The sequence below is a fragment of the Acanthopagrus latus genome, chromosome 6, assembly GCF_904848185.1.
Source record: "Acanthopagrus latus isolate v.2019 chromosome 6, fAcaLat1.1, whole genome shotgun sequence".
NCBI lineage: Eukaryota > Metazoa > Chordata > Actinopteri > Spariformes > Sparidae > Acanthopagrus > Acanthopagrus latus.
The window spans coordinates 21483426-21503971 of record NC_051044.1 but is presented as its reverse complement, the minus strand read 5'-3'; the positions used below and the strand labels follow the sequence as shown (position 1 = coordinate 21503971).

The 20546-nt window shown below is 42.0% G+C and overlaps 1 protein-coding gene, 1 long non-coding RNA gene and 1 other non-coding gene across 6 annotated transcripts in view; 1 reads left to right on the top strand and 2 right to left on the bottom strand.

Moving 5' to 3' along the window:
• The window catches only part of LOC119021825 (tensin-2-like), a 30666-nt gene extending 18779 nt beyond the window's left edge, over positions 1-11887 (top strand). For 2 of the 3 annotated variants that reach the window (XM_037102342.1, XM_037102344.1), the window contains 22 exons: positions 79-265; positions 570-620; positions 787-909; positions 1004-1068; positions 1824-1907; positions 1997-2109; positions 2229-2289; positions 2532-2607; positions 3075-3204; positions 3864-3929; positions 4042-4158; positions 4247-5647; positions 5769-5913; positions 6006-6859; positions 7273-7404; positions 8507-8599; positions 8802-8879; positions 9064-9141; positions 9338-9506; positions 9719-9787; positions 10127-10156; positions 10332-11887. In XM_037102342.1, coding sequence (XP_036958237.1) covers positions 79-265; positions 570-620; positions 787-909; positions 1004-1068; positions 1824-1907; positions 1997-2109; positions 2229-2289; positions 2532-2607; positions 3075-3204; positions 3864-3929; positions 4042-4158; positions 4247-5647; positions 5769-5913; positions 6006-6859; positions 7273-7404; positions 8507-8599; positions 8802-8879; positions 9064-9141; positions 9338-9506; positions 9719-9787; positions 10127-10156; positions 10332-10476 — 4267 coding nt within the window. In that variant the 3' untranslated portion in view covers positions 10477-11887. The remainder of the gene's footprint in view (positions 1-78; positions 266-569; positions 621-786; positions 910-1003; positions 1069-1823; positions 1908-1996; positions 2110-2228; positions 2290-2531; positions 2608-3074; positions 3205-3863; positions 3930-4041; positions 4159-4246; positions 5648-5768; positions 5914-6005; positions 6860-7272; positions 7405-8506; positions 8600-8801; positions 8880-9063; positions 9142-9337; positions 9507-9718; positions 9788-10126; positions 10157-10331) is intronic. The other variant, XM_037102343.1, reaches the window with a different exon arrangement.
• Positions 143-13382, bottom strand: LOC119021826. 2 transcript variants are annotated; one of them, XR_005075759.1, is made up of 4 exons: positions 13050-13382; positions 12137-12211; positions 9355-9490; positions 143-235 (listed from the first exon to the last, which is right to left on the bottom strand). It is a non-coding gene; the product is annotated as an uncharacterized LOC119021826 (long non-coding RNA). The 2 variants fall into 2 exon arrangements; XR_005075758.1 differs by lacking the exon at positions 143-235 and adding an exon at positions 8456-8576.
• Positions 12885-12956, bottom strand: trnaq-uug. The gene has a single exon. It is a non-coding gene; the product is annotated as a tRNA-Gln (tRNA).
• Positions 13383-20546: the final 7164 nt, after the last annotated feature.

Sequence of the window (20546 nt, the reverse complement as noted above, 5' to 3'; positions counted from 1 at the left end):
TGAGGGGACTTAACTCTGACTGTCTTAATCTCCTGATGGCTATTTTGGCTGCACTGAATCAACTCTCTCTCCGTCCAGGGCTAGTAAAATTGTGGAACAAGTGATGGAGCATGTGATGGAGTGCCACTATGACTTTGACCTCACCTACATCACGGAGAGGATCATCTCTGTCTTCTTTCTGCCTGACCTGGAGGAGCAGCGGTATCGCAGAAACCTGCAGGAAGTGGCCTCCATGCTGAAATCCAAGCATCAGGACAAGTTCTTGGTCAGTCATGAAACTCAAAACTGACGGAATATACACCTCTTTTGTAATTTGTCTCCTAAATAGGAAAAAATATAATTGTGCAGTCAAATTGGCAGCTATTTAAAGTATTTTATTAGCTTTTATTTGCATATTTGTGTAACTCTCCAGAAAGGTTATTTCTTTAACTCCTTATCTGTGGCTGATGAGGACTATTAGCTGCCATCTCCTGCTCCCTTTACAAGCAAAACTTTTGTGCTTTATGTTTTACTCCACTGTTGTAAAAATAGATTTATGACATTTTCTTACGTGTCTCTGTCTATTCCAGCTCCTAAATCTGTCAGAGAAGAGACATGACATCACCAGACTCAACCCAAAGGTACAAATTTACATCTTAAAAAGATGTCAGATCACACACTGCTTTGGTTACAGAGTAACATCTGAGAATGCACTACAAACATGATGGCTTTGCATTTCCAAGATGAAACGATTTTGACTCGTTTGAAGGCCTGAATTGGAATCATCTTTCCTCCTCTACGGTTCAGGTGCAGGACTACGGCTGGCCTGACATCCACGCCCCTCCCCTGGACAAGATCTGTGCTATTTGTAAGGCCATGGAGACCTGGCTGACTTCTGACCCCCAAAATGTTGTGGTTCTCCACTGTAAGGTCAGTGCAGCCTAAATCCACGTCTGCTGGCTTTGCCATGAAAAATGTGAAACAGCTGGAAAACATATTGACACTTTGATTTGTGTTCTGACAGGGAAACAAAGGGAAGACGGGAGTCATCATTGCAGCCTACATGCACTATAGCAAGATATCAGCTGGGTAATCTGCCTTATTGGTCTAACTAAGCACTCAAAATACCAGCATAAAGATCAATCATCCCTGTTTAATTTACACTTGCCAACAAGGCTCCATTTCAATCAAGAAACAACTACTCAGAATATTTTTGGTGTTCTCAAGAAATGTCTTTCAGAGAGCATTTGGTCATTGTGACTACTGTAGGACTGCAACTAATGATAATCTTTTCCTATGGAATGATCAACAGATTATTTTATCATTAATCATTTGGTCCCGGTAATGCCGAAAAATTGTTACAAAGGCAATTAAATGTCTAACATAACATCTCACAATAGTCTAAACCCCAAACACAGTACATTTACTATCCACTATGGCGCTTTGTAAGAATGTTTCCTCCAGCACTTTGATATAAGGGTATTTACATTATGCTGAATATTGTGAGGGACAGGCTTGCATTAAGTGGTCAACTTAAAGTCACTGTCCAGAGTACTCGTTGGCAAATAGGGGGGTGGAAAAGGATCTACCCAAAATAGTGGGGGTTTTGAATTATATAATAAAATACGACAATAGAAAAGTAAGATTGAAGTTAAGGCTGATGGTGTGATCCATTGTAGGTATTCCATGATCTGACAAGTTCAGCATAAATCAATCAATGCATGCTTCATTTACTCCGAGCCTCAACCTGTTCACCGCAAACAACTGCACTATATCTTCCGGCCTTTTGCTCGCACAGATCTGTACCAAAGCATTTATTAACACCTCTCTGGTTGTGTCCACAGAGCGGACCAGGCGCTCACAACACTAGCAATGAGAAAGTTCTGTGAAGACAAAGTCTCCTCCTCCATACAGCCCTCTCAGAACAGGTCAGACACACTCGTATATCTTTGCATATACTCATTTCCTCTGTTTCCCCCTGCTCTCATCACATTATTTCCTCACCTCTCTTCTTTAGGTACATCTACTACTTTGGTGGTTTGCTGTCCGGTACCATCAAAATGAACAGCAGCCCTCTGTTCCTCCACCAGGTCCTCATTCCATCACTACCGCACTTCCAGGCAGGAGGAGGTCAGTTTTACACCAGTGTATCTCGGACAGTAGCTTGCAGTAAAACAATGAAGCCTTTGTCAGTATATAATTAGTCATCCTTTACTGTTTTCCTCCTCAACTTCCCGCTGTATCTATAGGTTTCTACCCTTTCCTGAAAATCTACCAGTCTCTTCAGCTGGTCTACACTTCAGGCGTCTAGTAAGTACATGGCTTGTTGTCAAGTTGTACTACTTTGTGTGCCTTTCCTTCCCCTGTCCAGCTGACGGATTTTGTCTATACAGGCCTCCGTCTGTGTTTAGCTGTAGGCTGGTCTGTGCTTATGTTGAAGTTAAAGTTGTTTAACAGTATTTTAGCCAACTAAGACATGTTTTGACTGGTTTTATGTATGTTTTGAGCTGGTGTGGCTATTTTTTTCATTGTGTGTGTGCGTGTGTGTCCAGTGATCCTCAGAGCTCCAGGGCAAGGAAGCTGTGTGTCACTATGGAACCAGCACTTTTATTAAAGGGGGACATAATGGTGAGTAATAGCTTATTTTGGTCTGTGTGTCACTAATCGTAAAGCTTACTTTGAATTGAATCCCTTCAAAACTCAGTACAATACTGTTATAGCCACAATACCTCAGTTGGTTTTAAACTGCTGTTTTTCCCTCCTGATTTTGATGCACTTCGGTAACTTTGCCTTTCAAAAGTGTTTGTTATTTTGAAACCATCTGAACAACAAATCCTCTGAAGACAATGAACACGCACGCTTAGTTCTTTTCTTGCGCTGTCTTGGACATCTCTTTGAGCCCTTAGAGACAAAGTAGGTGCTTCATTTATCTCAGAGGGTAATCAGTTGCCACTGCAGCAACATGCGCGGAAGACATAAACAGAGCAGTATCACTAAATTTGGATTTATTACTTTGCCATTTTTGTCTACTAAAAATGTCAACACTTTGAGACACCACGAGTGAAATGCTTGTTCCTGTGCATCGCTCAATGCAGGTAAAGTGCTACCATCGGCGGAGTCGAGCAGCAGAGAGGGAGGTGGTGTTCAGAGTCCAGTTCCACACTTGCACCGTCCACGGAGCCCAACTGTGGTTTGGCAAGACTGAGCTGGACCTGGCATGCACAGGTATAAAAACAGAGCCTCAATGGTTTCTTAGGGAATGCACGGACTAGTAAGTAGTGAGCGAAGGATACTTATGATAGACATGCATAGAGAAAACCATAGCGGTACATCACGACTGGGAGGTTGTTCGGACTGTACTTATGCTCTACACTAAAATGGTAATAAACTGCAAACATATGAAAGAACAAATGGAACTTCCTGCAGTATATTTCTGTTGCATTCTTGAAATAGTTTACATGTTGTATAATTCAAAACCCACTTATTTTCCAGACCCTTGTGGGGTTTGTGTGTATTTTGAGACAAATGTTAAATGACAGTGTCAGTTTAGATAAAACAGAAATGCTTGTACATGGATCACTAAGCAGCAGTTTCATGACAGTTGCTCTAAGTGCTACATGCTGACGCTTGCATACGATGTACTTATAATATTACTCACACTCATGTATGCAAGTAAAAAGAAGATGTATTTCAGACACATTTCTCTCAAGTGTTCTGCTCTGATTCTCTTATGAGGACTAAAGGCAAGTATCTTTATTTATTAATTTTGGTGTTTCCACTTCACAGATCGCACTTTCTTCTGACTGTTTTCATCACAGTCCCTCTGTTGTTTTGGAGACAGCCTGGATATTTTAGTCATTGCCTTTGTGCTTGTCTTTCTGCAGATGACAGATTTCCTCCAGATGCGACAGTTGAGTTTATCTTCTCCAATGGACCAGAGAAAATGAAAGGTGAATATTATCAACTGTTTGTCTGTCACTGTATCTTTTGATGTGTTCTGTGCACACACTATCTCCCTTTTTACATTTTCATATGCTCCGTGTAAAATGTCTGCTTTTAAAGGACGAGAATACCGCAAGAATGACGCCTCCATCAAAGTAGACTACAACACATCAGACCCTGTGGTCAGGTGGGATTCTTATGAGAACTTCAACCTGCACCACCAAGACAGCATGGAAAGTAAGAATTGTACACACATGCTGGTGTAAAAAGTGAGTTTTACATTAATATACGTATCATCAAATAACCCCCCTTCTTGTTTCTACAGATATCTCTCACACGAGGGGCCCTCTGGATGGCAGCCTGTACGCCCAAGTGAGGAAACGTCGTGGGCCAGGATCGACGGCTTCAACAGCATCTCCCAATGGTTGCCTCACTAGCAGCCCAACAGTCAAGCCTCAAACTCCCAGCCAGCCACAGCCTCTCTCTGACTCCAGCCGCTGCTCAGTTCCCTCTGATCAACTGGAAGACACCTCTCTGTCCATAAACCGCCCTGAAAGAGAAAACACTGAGTCTCCAACAAGGAGAAGAGATGGGGAAGATCGAGCAAAGGAGAAAACAAGAGGGAAAGAAAGAGACAGAGAGACTGCGATTTTAGATGATGGAGACCCATCGAGTCCTGGGGGTTTGAGGCGACAGCATTCGTGTTGCGGTCGAGTAGGTTCAAAGTGTGGCGATGGTGGGTGGGAAAGGGGACGAGAGCCCTGCCTTAATGGTCACTGTCTTGGCTGTTGCAGCAGCATCAAAAAACATCCAAAAAGTCAAACTCTGCCGGCTTTACCAACCAAATCTGTGTCCCCACCGCCTCATTCAACTCATATGGAACTCTGTCATAGACATAGTGCCCATCCTTTGCCAGAGTTACCGTGGGAACGTCCACCTCCACCCCCGCCGCTGCCCTGTCTCCTAAGGCCTTGCTACCCTTATTCTTCCCCTGAACGCAGCCACCCACACAGCCACACCCTCCCCGCCTCAAACAGACTCTGCACTGGGGAAGATTGTCACCTCTTCCATTATTCCAGCCACAGTCCAGCCTCTCATCTCTCCCACCAGTCACTGCCTTCTAGCCCTTACAGGGAAATGTTCTTTGGCTCTCCAACACCATCCTCTGGCTGCTCCTGCCGGGACTGCTCCAGTAGGCGTGAGCACCAATCAGCCTCAGTTCGGACATTCCACCCTTTGCTTCCCGATCAGTCAGAAAACCCACATTGGTCCCAAGGAGCAGGAGTACAACGAACGAGAGAGGTGCCTCCGGTGTGGGAAAGTGAAAACCCATGGGAGGTGGCGAGAGAGGCGGAAATGTGGCAGTGTAAACCAGTCATGCCGGCATTCCGCATCTGCCACTCCAGTTTGGATCAGGGTCCAAACCAGGAGCTTCCGAGATATGCCATCGGACCTCACCAGGGCTACCCCAGCCCCCCGTCTCTGATGGATGTGCGAGATGGAGCCAGCAGTGGGTACCACACCCCTCCACAACCCCGCCATTCCTGTCCCTGCTCTCCTTATCAGTCATCCCCAGCTGAGAGCCATGAAAGCCGGGGTTACGCCTCAGGGTACCACTCTGAATCTGCCTCCCCTCTGCCTGCTAGCAGCCCTTCTCCTGGGAGAGGCAGGTTGCCCGAGACCCCATCTGGATCTAGGGATCAGCAGGTCACTGAGCATCTCAAAGGTGAATGCTGGTTACAGTGGTTTACATCTAAATGACATGTTTGCATCTTTATGTGTTGTTTATTTGTTCCAATTTCTTTGTTATACATTCATCTCACCTTTTTGCATTTCACTTCTCAAAGTGGAAAAGGCTGATGTGGCAGATGACATTTCCCAGGGTTCAGAGTGTAAATCAGACTCTAATGGCCAGTCAAGCACCCCTGGACTGGACTCTGATCATGACTACACAATCATTGGTAGCAGCAGTCCCACACATACAGAAGACAGGTGGGTGAAACTTTGCTTTTCGATAACTGTTTATCCTTGCATTTACCCAGATTAGTATCCAATTATCTTTTTCTTTCCACAATTTTCCTTAGTGTCACTGCTGATAGCCCTCCTCAAAGCCAAGAATCCTCTACGCATCCTGAGTCCAATACAAATAGTGGCAAAACTATCACACCTGTACCAAGAGAAACTCAAACCCAAGGTTCAAACATATCCATAAACTCCACACAGCCATCAAGTGAGAGTTTGAGTCATGATGGTAAGCTTGGGGCAGCCAAGATTGCAGGAGGTGCAGAGGTCTCTAACCAATTAAAGTCTTCAAGCTACGCTACCGTCATCATCACTCCAGTCCAAGTGCAACTGAATGGCTCTGCTCTCCCTAGTGATACTCAATCTGACAGCAGCAGGAGTGCATCCATGAACCCTTCTGTCAGTCTCAGTTCGAGCCCTTCCACCACTTCACCAAATTCTCCTGTTGGCTCACCAGACATCCAGTCCTCTCCCCAGCGATCCACATCAGCAATGGGACAAAGACTGACTCCAGACAGAGACAGCTCAGCTGACACAAAGCCACCATCACCTGTGCCCGACGGATATCACACACCAACCTTCCCCTTAGCATCCTATTACTACCCATTACTAAATGTCCCTCATGTACCATACACTGGGTACACTGCAGTCACCATCCCCGCCTTCCAGCCTCCACTCCCTGAGAAGAAACGACTTTCAAACACACCAGGATCCCTGAACGGACACAACTCTCTAGTCCGGGTCACTTCAGCTCCCTCCCCAACACACCATGTTAGTTTTTCCCCCTCTGCTGGAGAGCAGAGACGGGGTTCTACACAACACAGCGGTAGGGAGGAGACAGACATCAGGGTCAATGCCAAGTTTGTCCAGGACAGCTCCAAGTACTGGTACAAGCCAGGCATCTCCAGAGACCAAGGTGAGGGTTATAATGAAGGATGGTAGCGGATATCTAGTTTTTGTATTCATCATTGCCGAACAACCCAATCTTCTTTGGCCATTAATGATTAAGGGTTACAGTATAGTGAAACCTATGGGTATACCATGCAGGGTTTTCTTAAAAAAACAACATATAGAGTCATATAATTATTTCAATTATTCTGTCTGGAGAAATTTTGGGGTTGGTGTCTCACCAAAACATCCTTATTAGATTACCAAGAAATGAAACGATAAACAGTCCTCCAGAATCCCTAACCAGTGTGTTTACAAACCACAACCAACAAATCCTGCATAGTATACCTTTAATATATCATAGCAGAAACAGCTGGCTGTCCTTAGATGTATAACCAATATTTCTGATTGCTGTTCTTTAATGTGTCTTCTCCACTGCAGCCATAGCTGTTTTGAAAGACAAGGGACCAGGAACTTTCCTCATCAGAGACAGCAACTCTTTCCAGGGGGCCTACGGCCTGGCCCTCAAGGTGGCCACGCCTCCTCCTAATGCCAACGTCATTGGTAGCAAAGGTATCCATCATGAATGTGTTAATATCGATAGGCCTTTTAAAACATTAGAAAAGTAAGGTGAATGAATTCCATTTAGCTACTTCAGTTCAGTTTCAAGGTCCTGGTATTGTGCATGCTGGCTCACTGTGACACTGTAACAGAACAGGACCATCGTTAATATTATTAGTAACACCTGTGTTCTTCCTACTTGAAGACCAACTACCTTTCTAAGCCAACTGCTATGTGATCTCCATTTTCCTTGTCAATTTGCATTATGTCGGTGTGATAAATAAAGCAAAATCCATAATAATAATGATTTACATTAGGAAGGCAAATTTTCAGTTATCTTTGATTGAAAATCAGCTACCTTAACAATCCACTACTGGATAATCATTAACATGTTTTTTTCCGTTAGAAGACGTTTACAACTACTGATGTGCTCTATGTTCGTTACTTGAATGATAGATCAAATACACAAAATAATGACATCATTTTAACTGTGAAAGTCCCTCACTATTCAACAAATCTCCCAAACAAAATCCAAGTCTATTGAAGTAATTAAATTGCTAAAATGTAATAATATAATTGAATATCAAATGTTAATATTAATATTTTATATCTAAAAAAATAAACAAACCGTATCAAGTATTTCATTTTCATATATTTGATAAGCAAGTACTTAAATGTAATTTGTATGTATTTTTAATCTTTTTTCAATCTCTGATTGTCACTAAATACATTCTTAATCGGTTGATTGATTAATGATGACTCATTAACATCCATGTATATGTTTTGGTTGATAACAATAACTGAAAGTGTGGATGCAGAAATAATGTTACAAAATCTAAGGCACAGGTACCAAACAGAATACTAAGTGGGGGTGTTTCTTTTTTCTTGTTTCTTGTCTTGTCTGTTTGTGCATGAAATGAAAAACACAAATGAGGCATGGTCGTGATCAAAGAGTGATATTATGGTTTGGTATAGTAGTCATAGTCTCATGTTTTTAGTCTCTTTTTTTATTTGTTCATGCATAGTTATAAAATGTGCTCTGTAGCAAGACAGTCTGCCTTATTTTTGATCCTCTCCCCCTCCTCCCTTTTCACCCTCCTCTCTCCTCTCCCAGGGGACCCTCTGGAACAGCTGGTGAGACACTTCCTCATCGAGACGGGGCCACGGGGCGTGAAGATCAAGGGCTGTCAGAACGAGTCCTACTTCGGTCAGTTATGTGTGAGACACAACTGCCACGATATGTTTCACATATTTAAGTCTTGTACTGATATTTATCTCCTTACTCTGTAAACCTCGACAAAGTGGCTTTATTGTTTACTACCTTCCCAGTCCCATATTTTCTTTTCCTAATGCCCTCTGATCTGCACATAATCACAATCTGTTTTACCTATTTTCTCCTTCTGTCTCAGGGAGTTTATCTGCTCTGGTGTACCAGCACTCAATCACTCCCATATCTCTGCCATGTGCCCTTCGTATCCCAGAAAAAGGTCAGATCACTGTCATTTAGATGTCATGATTTTTATTCCTAAATTAAAAATGCTTGTTTTCAAATAAAATATATTCATTACAGGAGATTAAATAAATACTTCAAAGGTTACTTCAGCAGTTACAGACTAGGTCCTCAATAATGTAGACATTACTGTTATGTAACTGAAGAATATGATGTTTCAGACCTGGTTGGGGAGCTTCAGGAGATGCAGAGTGCAACAAACACAAGTACAGCCGCCGACCTCCTCAAACAGGGAGCAGGTACTACATTAGCTTCTTATGTTCTTGCAGATTCTCTTGTCATATGAACTTCCATAGAGGCTAAATCACATGCGGTGCAATATTCTGAAGTTCTTACTTTTGACCAGCAGAGGCTGCTCAAGCCTCATATTTTCATACCACTGAACATGAAGAACCTATGTTTATGTCAACCCATTATTTCTCTCTGATAAATAAGCTTGCAACGTGCTCTACCTGAACTCTGTGGAAACTGAATCGTTGACGGGCCCCGAGGCTGTTTCCAAGGCAACCAAGTGTACTTTGGCTCTGAGTCCACGTCCAGCAGCAACGGTGGTCCACTTCAAAGTGTCCTCTCAGGGCATCACTCTAACTGACAGCAAAAGAAGGTTCATCTTAGAAACAACAAACCTCCTCCTTTTTTTTTTTTTTTTTTAGAAAGATTTAAAAGGAATGGAAATGACTGCTAATCTTAAATAGTGATATTTCTTGCTGTGTTATATCTCTTATGCATGACATAGTATGAGCACCAATTTGATAGAAAACTTTCCATATCATATTCTTTAAGCCAAATGACTCACAATGTTGTTTGTGTTTACAGGCTGTTTTTCAGGAGACACTACCCCATCAGCAGTGTGACTTTCAGCAGTCTGGACCCCCAAGACCAGAGGTGGGTCACTGACACGTATCGAAACACACACTGACTGTATGATTTTAATGAAAAACTACTTTTATATATGTGATTCTTTCTCGTGTTTCTGCCGATCATCTTTAGCAAAGGCAGTAATATCTGTGTGCTTCCTGCTGCTGCTGTAAAAATACTTTCTGTATTGACTTATATTTCATAAATATAAGTTGTCTGTGATTTACCTGCCTGCTTTTTTTCTGAGAGACAAAGCTAGATGCTAGTCAGTGCCTTGTCTGTATAAAACAGTCTCCATGTCTTTGTTATTCATGTCTTTTTCCTACGTTTTGTCCCTGTGTCTCTATACGTGTGCCCATGCTTCAGGTGGACTAATTCTGATAGCACATCAAGCAAGTAAGTGCTTGTGTCACTGTGTGTACTTCGTATGCTAGTGAAATGATCAACAGGAAACAATGTGCTACTCCGCATGGCAATTAATCGCATCATTGCTCTGACTTCTTGAGTTTGTTTTGGTGTCAAATATTTGCTCTTGCATCTTCTGACCTCTCATGTGTCCTTTTTGCCGCAGGATGTTTGGCTTTGTGGCGAGGCGGACGGGCAGTGCGACAGAGAACGTGTGTCACCTGTTTGCAGAGATGGACCCCGAGCAGCCAGCTGTGGCCATCGTCAACTTTATCAACAAAGTCATGCTGGGACCACAGCTACACAGATGAGAGAGCAGGACAAAACTGTGGACCGCTGGGGATCTGAGGGAGATGTTAATATGATTTTGACACGTTTTCTTTTGTTTTTTATGAAGTGTGTGTGTGTCTGTCGACACTTTTGCTTGCATTTGTACAGGTGGTACAACTGTGCTCGGCTGCACGACTGTTTTTATAACAGAACCCGGTTCTGGCAGATCGGAGCTCTTTAGGGCAAAGTGTTGTTTATGTGTCAGTTTACAGAGCAAACAGTTCGAGGGGAAGAGTTCAATAAGCCAAAGACTGACCTAACTTTGGTAACCTTTTGCCAAATGAGATTGGAAGACGAGTTTTGTGGGATTTTGTTTGTTTGTTTGTTGTTACTGAAGTTATTTTTAGCTGTCAACCACTTTCAAACAGTTAACACTCACAAACTGCGTGAGAGGCAGTCCATTTACCGCACTGTTATTTGTATCAAAGTTGATGTACGTGAACAAGTTAAAGCTAAAGCAAATCGTTTAAGGTGTTCAGCAATAAAGAAGAATGTCAGAGTCACGTTTTAAGCAGCAAATGACATGATTGCAACTGGTCCGTTGCAATAAAGTCAGTTATAAGTCATAAATCAAAGAAAGAGGCTATATATTTTTGATGTGATTTTGATTTATCTAAGGAGGAAACATCTTTTGCTGTATTTTAAATCAGTGGTAACATACAAATTAGCAAGTATTAGTATTTGTTTCCCATAATAAATATACTATTAATGTATATTTTTGTTAAAGTGATAACTGCAGGTGTAGTGATATAATATGCTCAACTACACTTTAATGCACACAAAGATATATGATTTAACAAAAAGTTATGTAGCTTCTTGCTACACAACATTAAAAGGGAGGTCAGTCTTGAAAGTCTTGAAAAATTAGCAAACATACTTTAAAAGAGCATGGACGCAACATGAGCACTTCTCTGTAGCTGCAGATGGTCAAAGGCCTTACTTTGTGAGATGCTGAAGGGCGTTCTTTTCATGCAGATATTTCAAGTGTCTGCAATGTTGGTGATGTCATTATTAAAAAGAGCCACAGCAGAAAAAATCTCTCCATATCACGGATTAGTCTTGGCCCTGTTTATGTCCTTATATCCATGGTAACACATGATGAGTGAGTCATGTTTTAGAGGGGAGTTTCACTTCAAGCCAAAGATTTCATTTTCATGTAAAGATATTTCAGCGTTTGTTTTTTTTTTGGTTTTTTCTATCAACTCATTTGTGTTGTTTGGTATTTGTGTGTTTTTCTATAAACTGATACAGTATTTAGATGACATAAGCACAATCATTATTTTTCATAATGGATTTTTATGTAAAAGAAGTAATATATTTTAGCCATCTGAGGTGGTGAGAAGGATGGTTTATGTCATATGCAAAAGGAAACTTTAAGTAATAAAAATCTAATCAAATGCAAGTGTGTGTGTGCTTCATCATTTACTGGTTTCATGTAAAATCTGTTTTAAAATATTGTATCACTTACTTGCATACCCAGTTTGTCTGTCTTGTTGTGGAATTAGTCCCTGAGCTCTCATACTCGCCCTTACTCGCTCTGTGATCACTGCCTGTCTGGTTTCTGCATGTTTTCTGCATGCTATTAGGATGAGCTCTCCTTCATATCCTGATGTTCTCAAGTGCTTTTTCAACATCACTCACCCACTCTTCATTTACATCTTCCTCCAGCAACACAACACTGCCCTGTCTTCTCCCAATTCTCCTTTGGTATTAGGGCTGCACAGTTAATTGAATGATATTGTCAAAATCACAATGTGATTGACTGCCAGATCTGCAGTTTTTTGATAAACATAAAATGTGTGACCAAATAGCATCATAACCCAGTACTGTAGCGCTGCAGAGATATCCCGGCCTAAAAATCTTGCTCACTAAGATGTAAGAAATGATGTTTGTTTGGTCCAGACCCCAACAAATATCGCATCATTGGGATTTTAAGTCTACTGATCACCGATTGATCTTTAAAAATGATCACAATTAGATGTTCTGGCCATTTCATGAGGCCCTTATTTAGTATGTTGCCCACATTTTTCTCAATAAATATTGGCATCTTTACTATAAGCTCACTGTGATTCATCCAATTCCCCATGCTACATGCAAACAGTAGCAACAACTTCTATCAATGTTTTCACCTTAATGTATTATTGTATGTATAATTTAATCTTCTCGTGGTGATGTCTAACCAATTGAAGTCAGAGTCTTGTTTGATTTTTGATGTTCATCCTCAAGGCTATTTTATCAGTCATGAGGTTTACATGGTCTGACAGCTGCTCTACACCGTGTACAGTGACGTGTTTCATTTACGCTTCGCACTGGCTACAGATCCTTCGTGCCCTACTTCAAAATCACTTCGTTTAAGGCTTTTTTAAAACGCGTACAGGTTAAAAGGATGAGGTCCCACCGAGATTTGAACTCGGATCGCTGGATTCAAAGTCCAGAGTGCTAACCATTACACCATGGGACCAACTCCGCTACTAAGGGCCACAGGACAGTATTCATAGTTGATCCCTGAATTTTGATTTATACTGTTCATATACGGCCAATTGTTATGTCTTACCAGACAGCGACGTTACGTTATAAAGGAGGTTAACCCTTATATTTAAAGAGTCAGTGACCCCCTGTTCTGCCGTTGCTAGTTAGCGAACTAAAGCTAACCTAGCTTACTCCGGTTGGCTAAGAAAAGTCGCTGTCTGTGGTGACAAACAGCGGCGTCGGAGTGTGAGATCACAGGCAGCCTCTCCTAAACGTGCGCCTCCATCTCCAGATGCAGGATGTCGACCTCTTTTGTCTAACCGAGCCTGTCGTCATGTATTATCAAACACGCTATACTGAAGATTTGACAGTCACGTCAATCGCTCTCAATAACACGCTCTGCTAGCTAGCTTCTTGTTAGCCGAGAGCGGTTTCTCAAAATAAAAGCTTTGTTTTCAAAATAAAAGCTTTGTTTTCAAAATAAAGGTTTATGTTACATAATTGATAATAAGGTTTTACATTATCTGCAGTCTTATTTTAATCTCAGTTTGTAGACAAAAATGTGGTGCAGCTACATTTTAACCACGGTTTATTTCGTGGAAGCAACATCCAATTGTCAGCATGCTTTTGGTGAATGCTGGACCACAACCCCTTCGTTAGTTTGAATTGATCTCACAATCATAAGAAGAAAAAAATTGTTATCTCAGAAAAATGACGAGAGCACTGTGTACAGCATATCCAGCGAGAAAAAGTAAATAAGATAGACTTCAATAATTACCACCCAGGTGCTTCTAAGTGAAGCTCCAGTGCAGCTGCTCTGTGAACACAGGTACAATATTGTTTGTGCTGATTTGTGTAAATGGGTTTGGTTGGTTTGTTTGTGCATTACACACAACCAAGAAACAAAAACAGAGTGGCCATGTCATGTCATAAGACCACACCCGGCCTTCATTTTTATCTCAGCTAAACACCTGTGAAGTTTCATGACTGGATCCTGACCAAATATGTCCACAGACAGACAGAGATAAATATTTACACCTGGCAAAATAGCCTTCATTTTAGTCTCAATTACACACCTTTAAAATAGCATGACTGCATCTCACACAGTTGTTAAGCTATCAGGCTGACTAAATCTGTCCACAGAGAGGCATAAAAGACGGTCAGACGGAAGGACAGACATATAAACAGCTGGTAAAGTACTCAAAACCTGCCTCTGTGGTAGTCCCCGCTACAAAAGGTGTCTCCGGGACCACATTTGACCACTGTAGCACACACACAGAATCACAAAGCGAAATCATTACCAGCCAACACTGGTTGCTTGGAACTGCTCAGCGGCTGCATACAGCAAAGTTTCTTTTACAGGCACTCAGAGCGCCATGACATCCTCTGTAACATTCTGAAAAAAATCCATCACTGTGAGATTAAGTACTGTAAAGGTGTTATAGCCCCGGGGACCCATGTGTGATAGCGCCGTACAATAATGGACAAATAGTGGCCGTGTTGTCCCTCATCCTTCCAGAAGATGGAACTAGAGGGACTGTAATAGACCGGGTTGTCTTCTGGTTTACTCAGAGCTCTATAGTGCAGCTCCTGGGGAGCCTCTGGATGAAAACAGTAGGTAGTGGGAACGCAATATGAGGTTTCAGATTATTCTGTCTCTGAATGAAAGACCAAAGTCAGTCTCACCGCATCGGTAAATTTGAGAACTGGCTCATGTTGCACTGTAATACCTGTTTTCAATAAGACCTGTTATTTTTGTACTTCATGATGTCTAAGAGCCCCAGGAGTCCAGGAACAGCTTCCACCCCCTCCTGGTTATCTTCTGAGGAATTATAAAAAGAAAAATAACCTTTGGTCTTTTAAGTAAAGGACAAAGGAATTCCAACAATGTTGCCACAAAACAAAATATAAAAGATATCTGTTTGTTTGAGTGAAAACACACAAGCTTGCACAGGACAAATACTAAACCTCTACTCACACATTAACATTTTACTTTAGTAATAATAATACACTCTAGGTTCAATAAAAAAAAACTATTTATTGTGGTTAATTGTTATGCTTTGATGAGAAAAAAATATTTTACCACACTGATTAATATATTGATTGTATGTTTAGCCTGACAGCATTGGTCATGAAAGCCATGTTTGTATATAGGTGTGGTCCAACCCGGAGTACTGAGTACTCATATAATAATGCAGTAGTCACTGACGAGCGCTCGTGGGTTGGAATGTCAGCGTGTTGACAGGCGTCAAGTTCTGATGTAATCCCATCACGATTGTCTGTCATTTAAAAATTATTTTGATTGTACAGTTCTATATTTCTGAAATGAAGGATTGCTAGATGGGCAATGTACTTTTTTTGTGCTCTCCCCACCATAACTCAAAATACATGCCTGTTATGCTTAAATGTTTAAAAAGAATAACAACAAAAAATATAAACATGGGGCTTGGAAATACATCTAAAACAAAAACTGTCACTCTCTTGCAAAATGTTATATATTGTATCAAGAGCTCTGTTTCTGTTTGTTTTATAGGACCATAAAAAAAGTTTCAAAGTGCACTTTAATCCAATTGCATATCACATACCAGCACCAGACAGCAATGAAATTACATAGAATAAAATGAAATACTTCCTTACAAAGCATAACTTTGTTATACACTACCAATCAGTCTAAACCGGAAACATTTAAAATAGTATAAAACAGTGCGCTGAAGACAGACAAAGGCAGGATACAAGCAAGTAATATCTGGTAATGAACTTAGCGGTCTGTTGGCATTTAGGACGATGATGTCCTGAACCTGTCGGCTCTGGAAATAATACTCTCGTAATGTTTTCCAGAGGGTAAAAGACGGCGCAGTTTGTGGCCTGGGATGTTCTGGGATGATTCTGCGGGCCTCCCTCAAGTGTCTCCTGTGGTAAATGTCTCGGAGGGTTGGTCGTTTATTGCCTGTGAGAAGCTCTGCTATTTACATCACCTGCTGCACAGCTTTACAGTCCAGGGCGGAGCAGCCTGGACACCACACAGTGATGCAGCTGCTATAGATACTCTCAGTGTAACACAAGTAGAAGGTAGTGAGGATCTACGGGGCTGTCCTGATTTTGCAAGTCAACATTATTCGGTATCGCCAGAGGAACTTGAAAGTGCTGGCTGTCTCTATTTAAGGAATGTTAATGAGAACGAGGCTGTTTGTTCCCCATCCACAATTAACTTCTTCACTTACTTTCCTGGCACCGTATTTAAGGTTTGAGGTTCAAGGTTAATTATCATTCTACAACACTGGGTTGTATAAGGAAATGTAGGTTGTAGTTCCTTTACGCTACACGAGAAGATTACTATTTTTATGGTGTAGTAGTGTTGAAGATTAGTTCAGGAGTCTCACAGCTTGGGGAGAGAACCTGCTTCCAAGTCTGCAGATACTTCTGCATCTTTTGCCAGAGGGCAGCAGGGGGGACAGTGCAGACACCTCTCGTCATTGGTGTCACTGATGCTCGTTAGATGGGTACAAATGAGGTTCAGCGTGGTTGAAATCACCCGGTGAGCCATCCTGTCCTTTTTCCTGCAAGAACCACACCAGTTTGTGATGTTTCCAGTCAGAACGCTTTCTGTTTCTCCTCTGTAAACGGTGACAAGTACCTTGCAGCAGAATGTAGCTTCCATAGCAATTCCATAACGATCTGCTCCTTGGTTTAGCTGAGGTTAGGCTGTAGATCGTTCCCTGTACACCACTCTGCGAGACTGCCATTTTCCTAATTTTCCCTACCAACTGCCACCATTGTTTGTAATGATGGAGGTGTCATCGACATGCTTCACAATAAAGTTCTCTGGAGTGCAGTTACTCGTGTACAGTGTGAACAGGAGGGGGCTGAACACACATCCCTGGGGGGCTGAGCACTTGAGTGGAGGAGATGCGACTGCAAGTCTGAACTGTCTGCGGTCTGTTTGTGAGAGTGATATCTAGTTGCAGAATGTTTTACTCAAGCTCAGTGTTCACTTTTCCAGTTTAATGGGTGGAATTTCTATTGAAGGCTGAGCTGAAATCAACAAACATGTATGATGTAGCTGTTCTGCCATGTATGCAGACTCAACTTCTTTTGACCTAGAATGAAATATGACCATGTATGTGCATTCAGAAGTCATACAAGAAGCGTGTTATTCCTAGCAGTGCCTATGTTTTACAAATACCCTTTTGTAGATGAAATTTTGCTGGAACCAGACACAATAAGACTCTCTTTGTTCTATCGTGCAAACTCAGTAAGTGACTATGCCAATGTCTTTGGTGTTATTCTCAAGCTGATGAAAGTGTGGCGGCTGTGCTGCGCCACAGTTATGTGTGATCACGGAGTACTGGCATAGACTCGAGTGCCGAGAATTAGTGGAGGATGTGCCAATCTTCACCACCAGTGGTCTGCCTGTCAGCAAGTCCGGGGTTCAGTTGCACATGCTCCCTGCGGCGCTGTAACAACAGTACTCTCACAGGTATGCTCTTCGTGTCCACATGTGACCGGGCAAATGTGTGTATCCACAGCTGATGTATTTGCTCCGTGCAAACCGCAGACCGTCCAGATAGCTCAGGGGAAGTGAGTCTTTGTGGGTTTTGACCAGCAGCCCGAGGCATCTCATGATGACAGGCGTAAGTGGAACAGGGTGGTAGTCCCTCCGGCAGGATATCCTGGGTTTCATAGGCACAACATGAATGTAAGCTGTGTTGCACTGAAACATCACAGAGATTGATTGTATCCTCAAGGACATCTGCCAGGCGATCGGCACATGCTTTCACAAGCAGCGCAGAGAGGCTCTCAGGTGCGTTAAGTGGGTTGGTGCACCTGAGGGCTCTGCTCATGTTAGCTCGTCACACAGTGAGTGCTCTCAGACAAACTGTGTTCGTTCTTGCTGCACAGCTTGTTTTAGAGGGAGGCAGGTACATGCGATGCACAGCTGGGTGTTTCTGTGATCGTCCTCGAGGAAGATTTTTGACATGTGATGTTTATTCATGTCTTTACTTGATGAAATCATCTTGTGTCTTATCTGACGTGCTGATCTTATCTGATGAGATGAAGCAGTGTGTGCTTGTGTGTGTGTGTGTGTGTCTTCCCTGGATATGGTCTTGTTAAATCAGATTATAATTTGTGCTTTATTGCTTTGGAGTTACATTTTTGTTCCCTGACAGAAAAAAAAACAAACAATTTTCACTGATTTCCTTCAGTCACTCCAGCGAATCAGTGGTTCGTGGTATTATCAGAATCAGAAATATTTTATTGATCCCTTTTATTGATAGGGGTAAACTGTTACGATGCAGTTGCTCCTTCTAGACTAGAAATGTCACACTATAGAGAGATTTTAAGAGTAATATAAATAGAGTACATAATAAGAATAAGTAAAAAATAGAATACAGAGACGATAACATTTTCTATGACTATAAAACAAAAAACACAAATAAATCTGTTCACTAAAATACAAAATAGCTCAAATTTGATAAGTAAGAGAGAGTAGTAGTTTAAAGAAGATAGTAGTATAAATACATTGCATTCCATTCATTTGTTTGCATAATAATCTCCTCTAAATCTGCAGCCACATTACTGTTTTGATACTAATACTTGTGTTTAACTGATGTTTACATGTCCCGTACTGCCCCTTAGAACAGCCTCAAACAGTCAAAATATGTCTGTCCTGAAGGCATGTGCCACTTTGCGCTCTTACTATGCAAGTTATTTATGTCTCTACACCAGTGTCACGAATACTAATTCCCGTAGTTTTAGTAGGTCAAGTGTTTCTGATTTATGATTTCCACTGCTCTCTTGGTTTCCAGACAGCAGGCCAGCTGACTGTAGAGGGTCGGAGCATCTGAGGACACAAAATGGCCGGGGCCGGGATACATGTCTGACATGGGTGTTGTGGAGCCGAGTAAATCCCTGTTAGCTGTACGGCTTGATCCAGCGCTGGTGCCAGACTTGGAGATGGTCCAAGCCACAGGACAAGGATCAACTCTCCATGAGCATGAACCTAACACCCACACACTTTACTACTAGTTACTGCACATGAATCAACAGTTAACAAGCTTATGACACATGTCTAAGGTGCTGTGGGGAGGGGGAACTGGACATTACTGTTGACATTGAACTTTGTACATGCGTGCTTGGGTTTTATGGTGTGGTCCCAATTATTGGGTTGTTTGTACACAGCGGGAAAAAAATGTATCAGTGTCTAATGTGGAATGGACCGGGATATTTAGGGAATGTTTGTTGTGAAACTTCTTGTCGTGGATACAAGGCACTGCTGGCAGGGGACTTAGAAAGCAGACAAGCAGTGTGCGACATTGTGCAGCTCCTGCCCTGTGCTGACTGTTAGATCAATGCAGGGGATTAATGGAGGGCTTGTGAGAGTGCAAAATACCTGATACACATCAGATAAACGGAAGAGCCTGTACAGACATTTTTTTTTTAAATTGTCAGAGGGGTAGGTGGAATAATCTGGTCTCAGATTACACTTTTTTTGGTTATTGCCATCATCTGTTTTTGATGTCGACTCATTATCTGTCTCGGGAATTGGGTGCAGTGCGGGTTCCAGTTTTGATTTATTTTCCAGCCAAGCTTAAGCTGTGTCATTTTGGAGGAGAAATTTGAACTCAGATTTTCAACATTTATAATATCAATAAGGAAATGATACAAACTCAAGAAATATGTATTCTTTTCCCCCGCAAGTGAATAAACAAGCTGGTTGGAGAGGAACATAAGGTCCCAGAACACTAGAAAGATGGCAGGGTCCGCCCCACACATAAACAAAGTAAAACAGTATGAAATTGTGTTGTCCTTCAAGGTCAGTTTGTTTATTCAGTAATGGGAGCAAACAATTAATAAGTAATCAGCCACCGAATATAGCTTTCTTCTGATAAAAATGCCTTCCCCAAAACTACACAGTCTAAATACTAAAATAAAGATAATTTCCATGTGGCACAAAGAGATTGGATAGGGGATGGAACAAAAACAGTACAACAGTAAGACTCTTTGTATTTTTAAGGGTGAAATTCATTGTATTAAAGCTATCACTTTACACAATAAGGCGGTTTGGCATTGGGAAACGCTGACTGTTGTATCATAACAAATCCTCAATCATTTGCGCAGCCGAGATCTGTCTTCACTTCACAATGTGCGCAGTCCTACCTCTTGTTTTCAGGCTGCAGCAGGAGCAGGACTAAAGAACCATTAGTCGGAAGAGGATATATGGGACCGGATGAGGCCCTCCTCTCCCTTTCCTTCTCGCCTTCATATCTGTCGCCTTTACCGTGTTTACATTATAGACACACCCCTGACCTTCACCCAGGCCCCCTCCGCTGGCCCCCCACATACACACACACACACACACACCAGAGCTCCTATGTGCAGGCAACCGTGAATTAACAAATGCCATCTAAACAAATAAGCGAGAGAAGAGATTTTTTATTATCTTGGCGGAAAATATCAGCACTATTTGCCAAGTGCGATCGTGCGGTGGAGTTGTTTAATCGTCTATTTTTAGCCACTCGGCCATCTCTCATGCATTGCAAATGTATGGCAAGATCGCCATGCAGCCTCCCAGCCTACCACT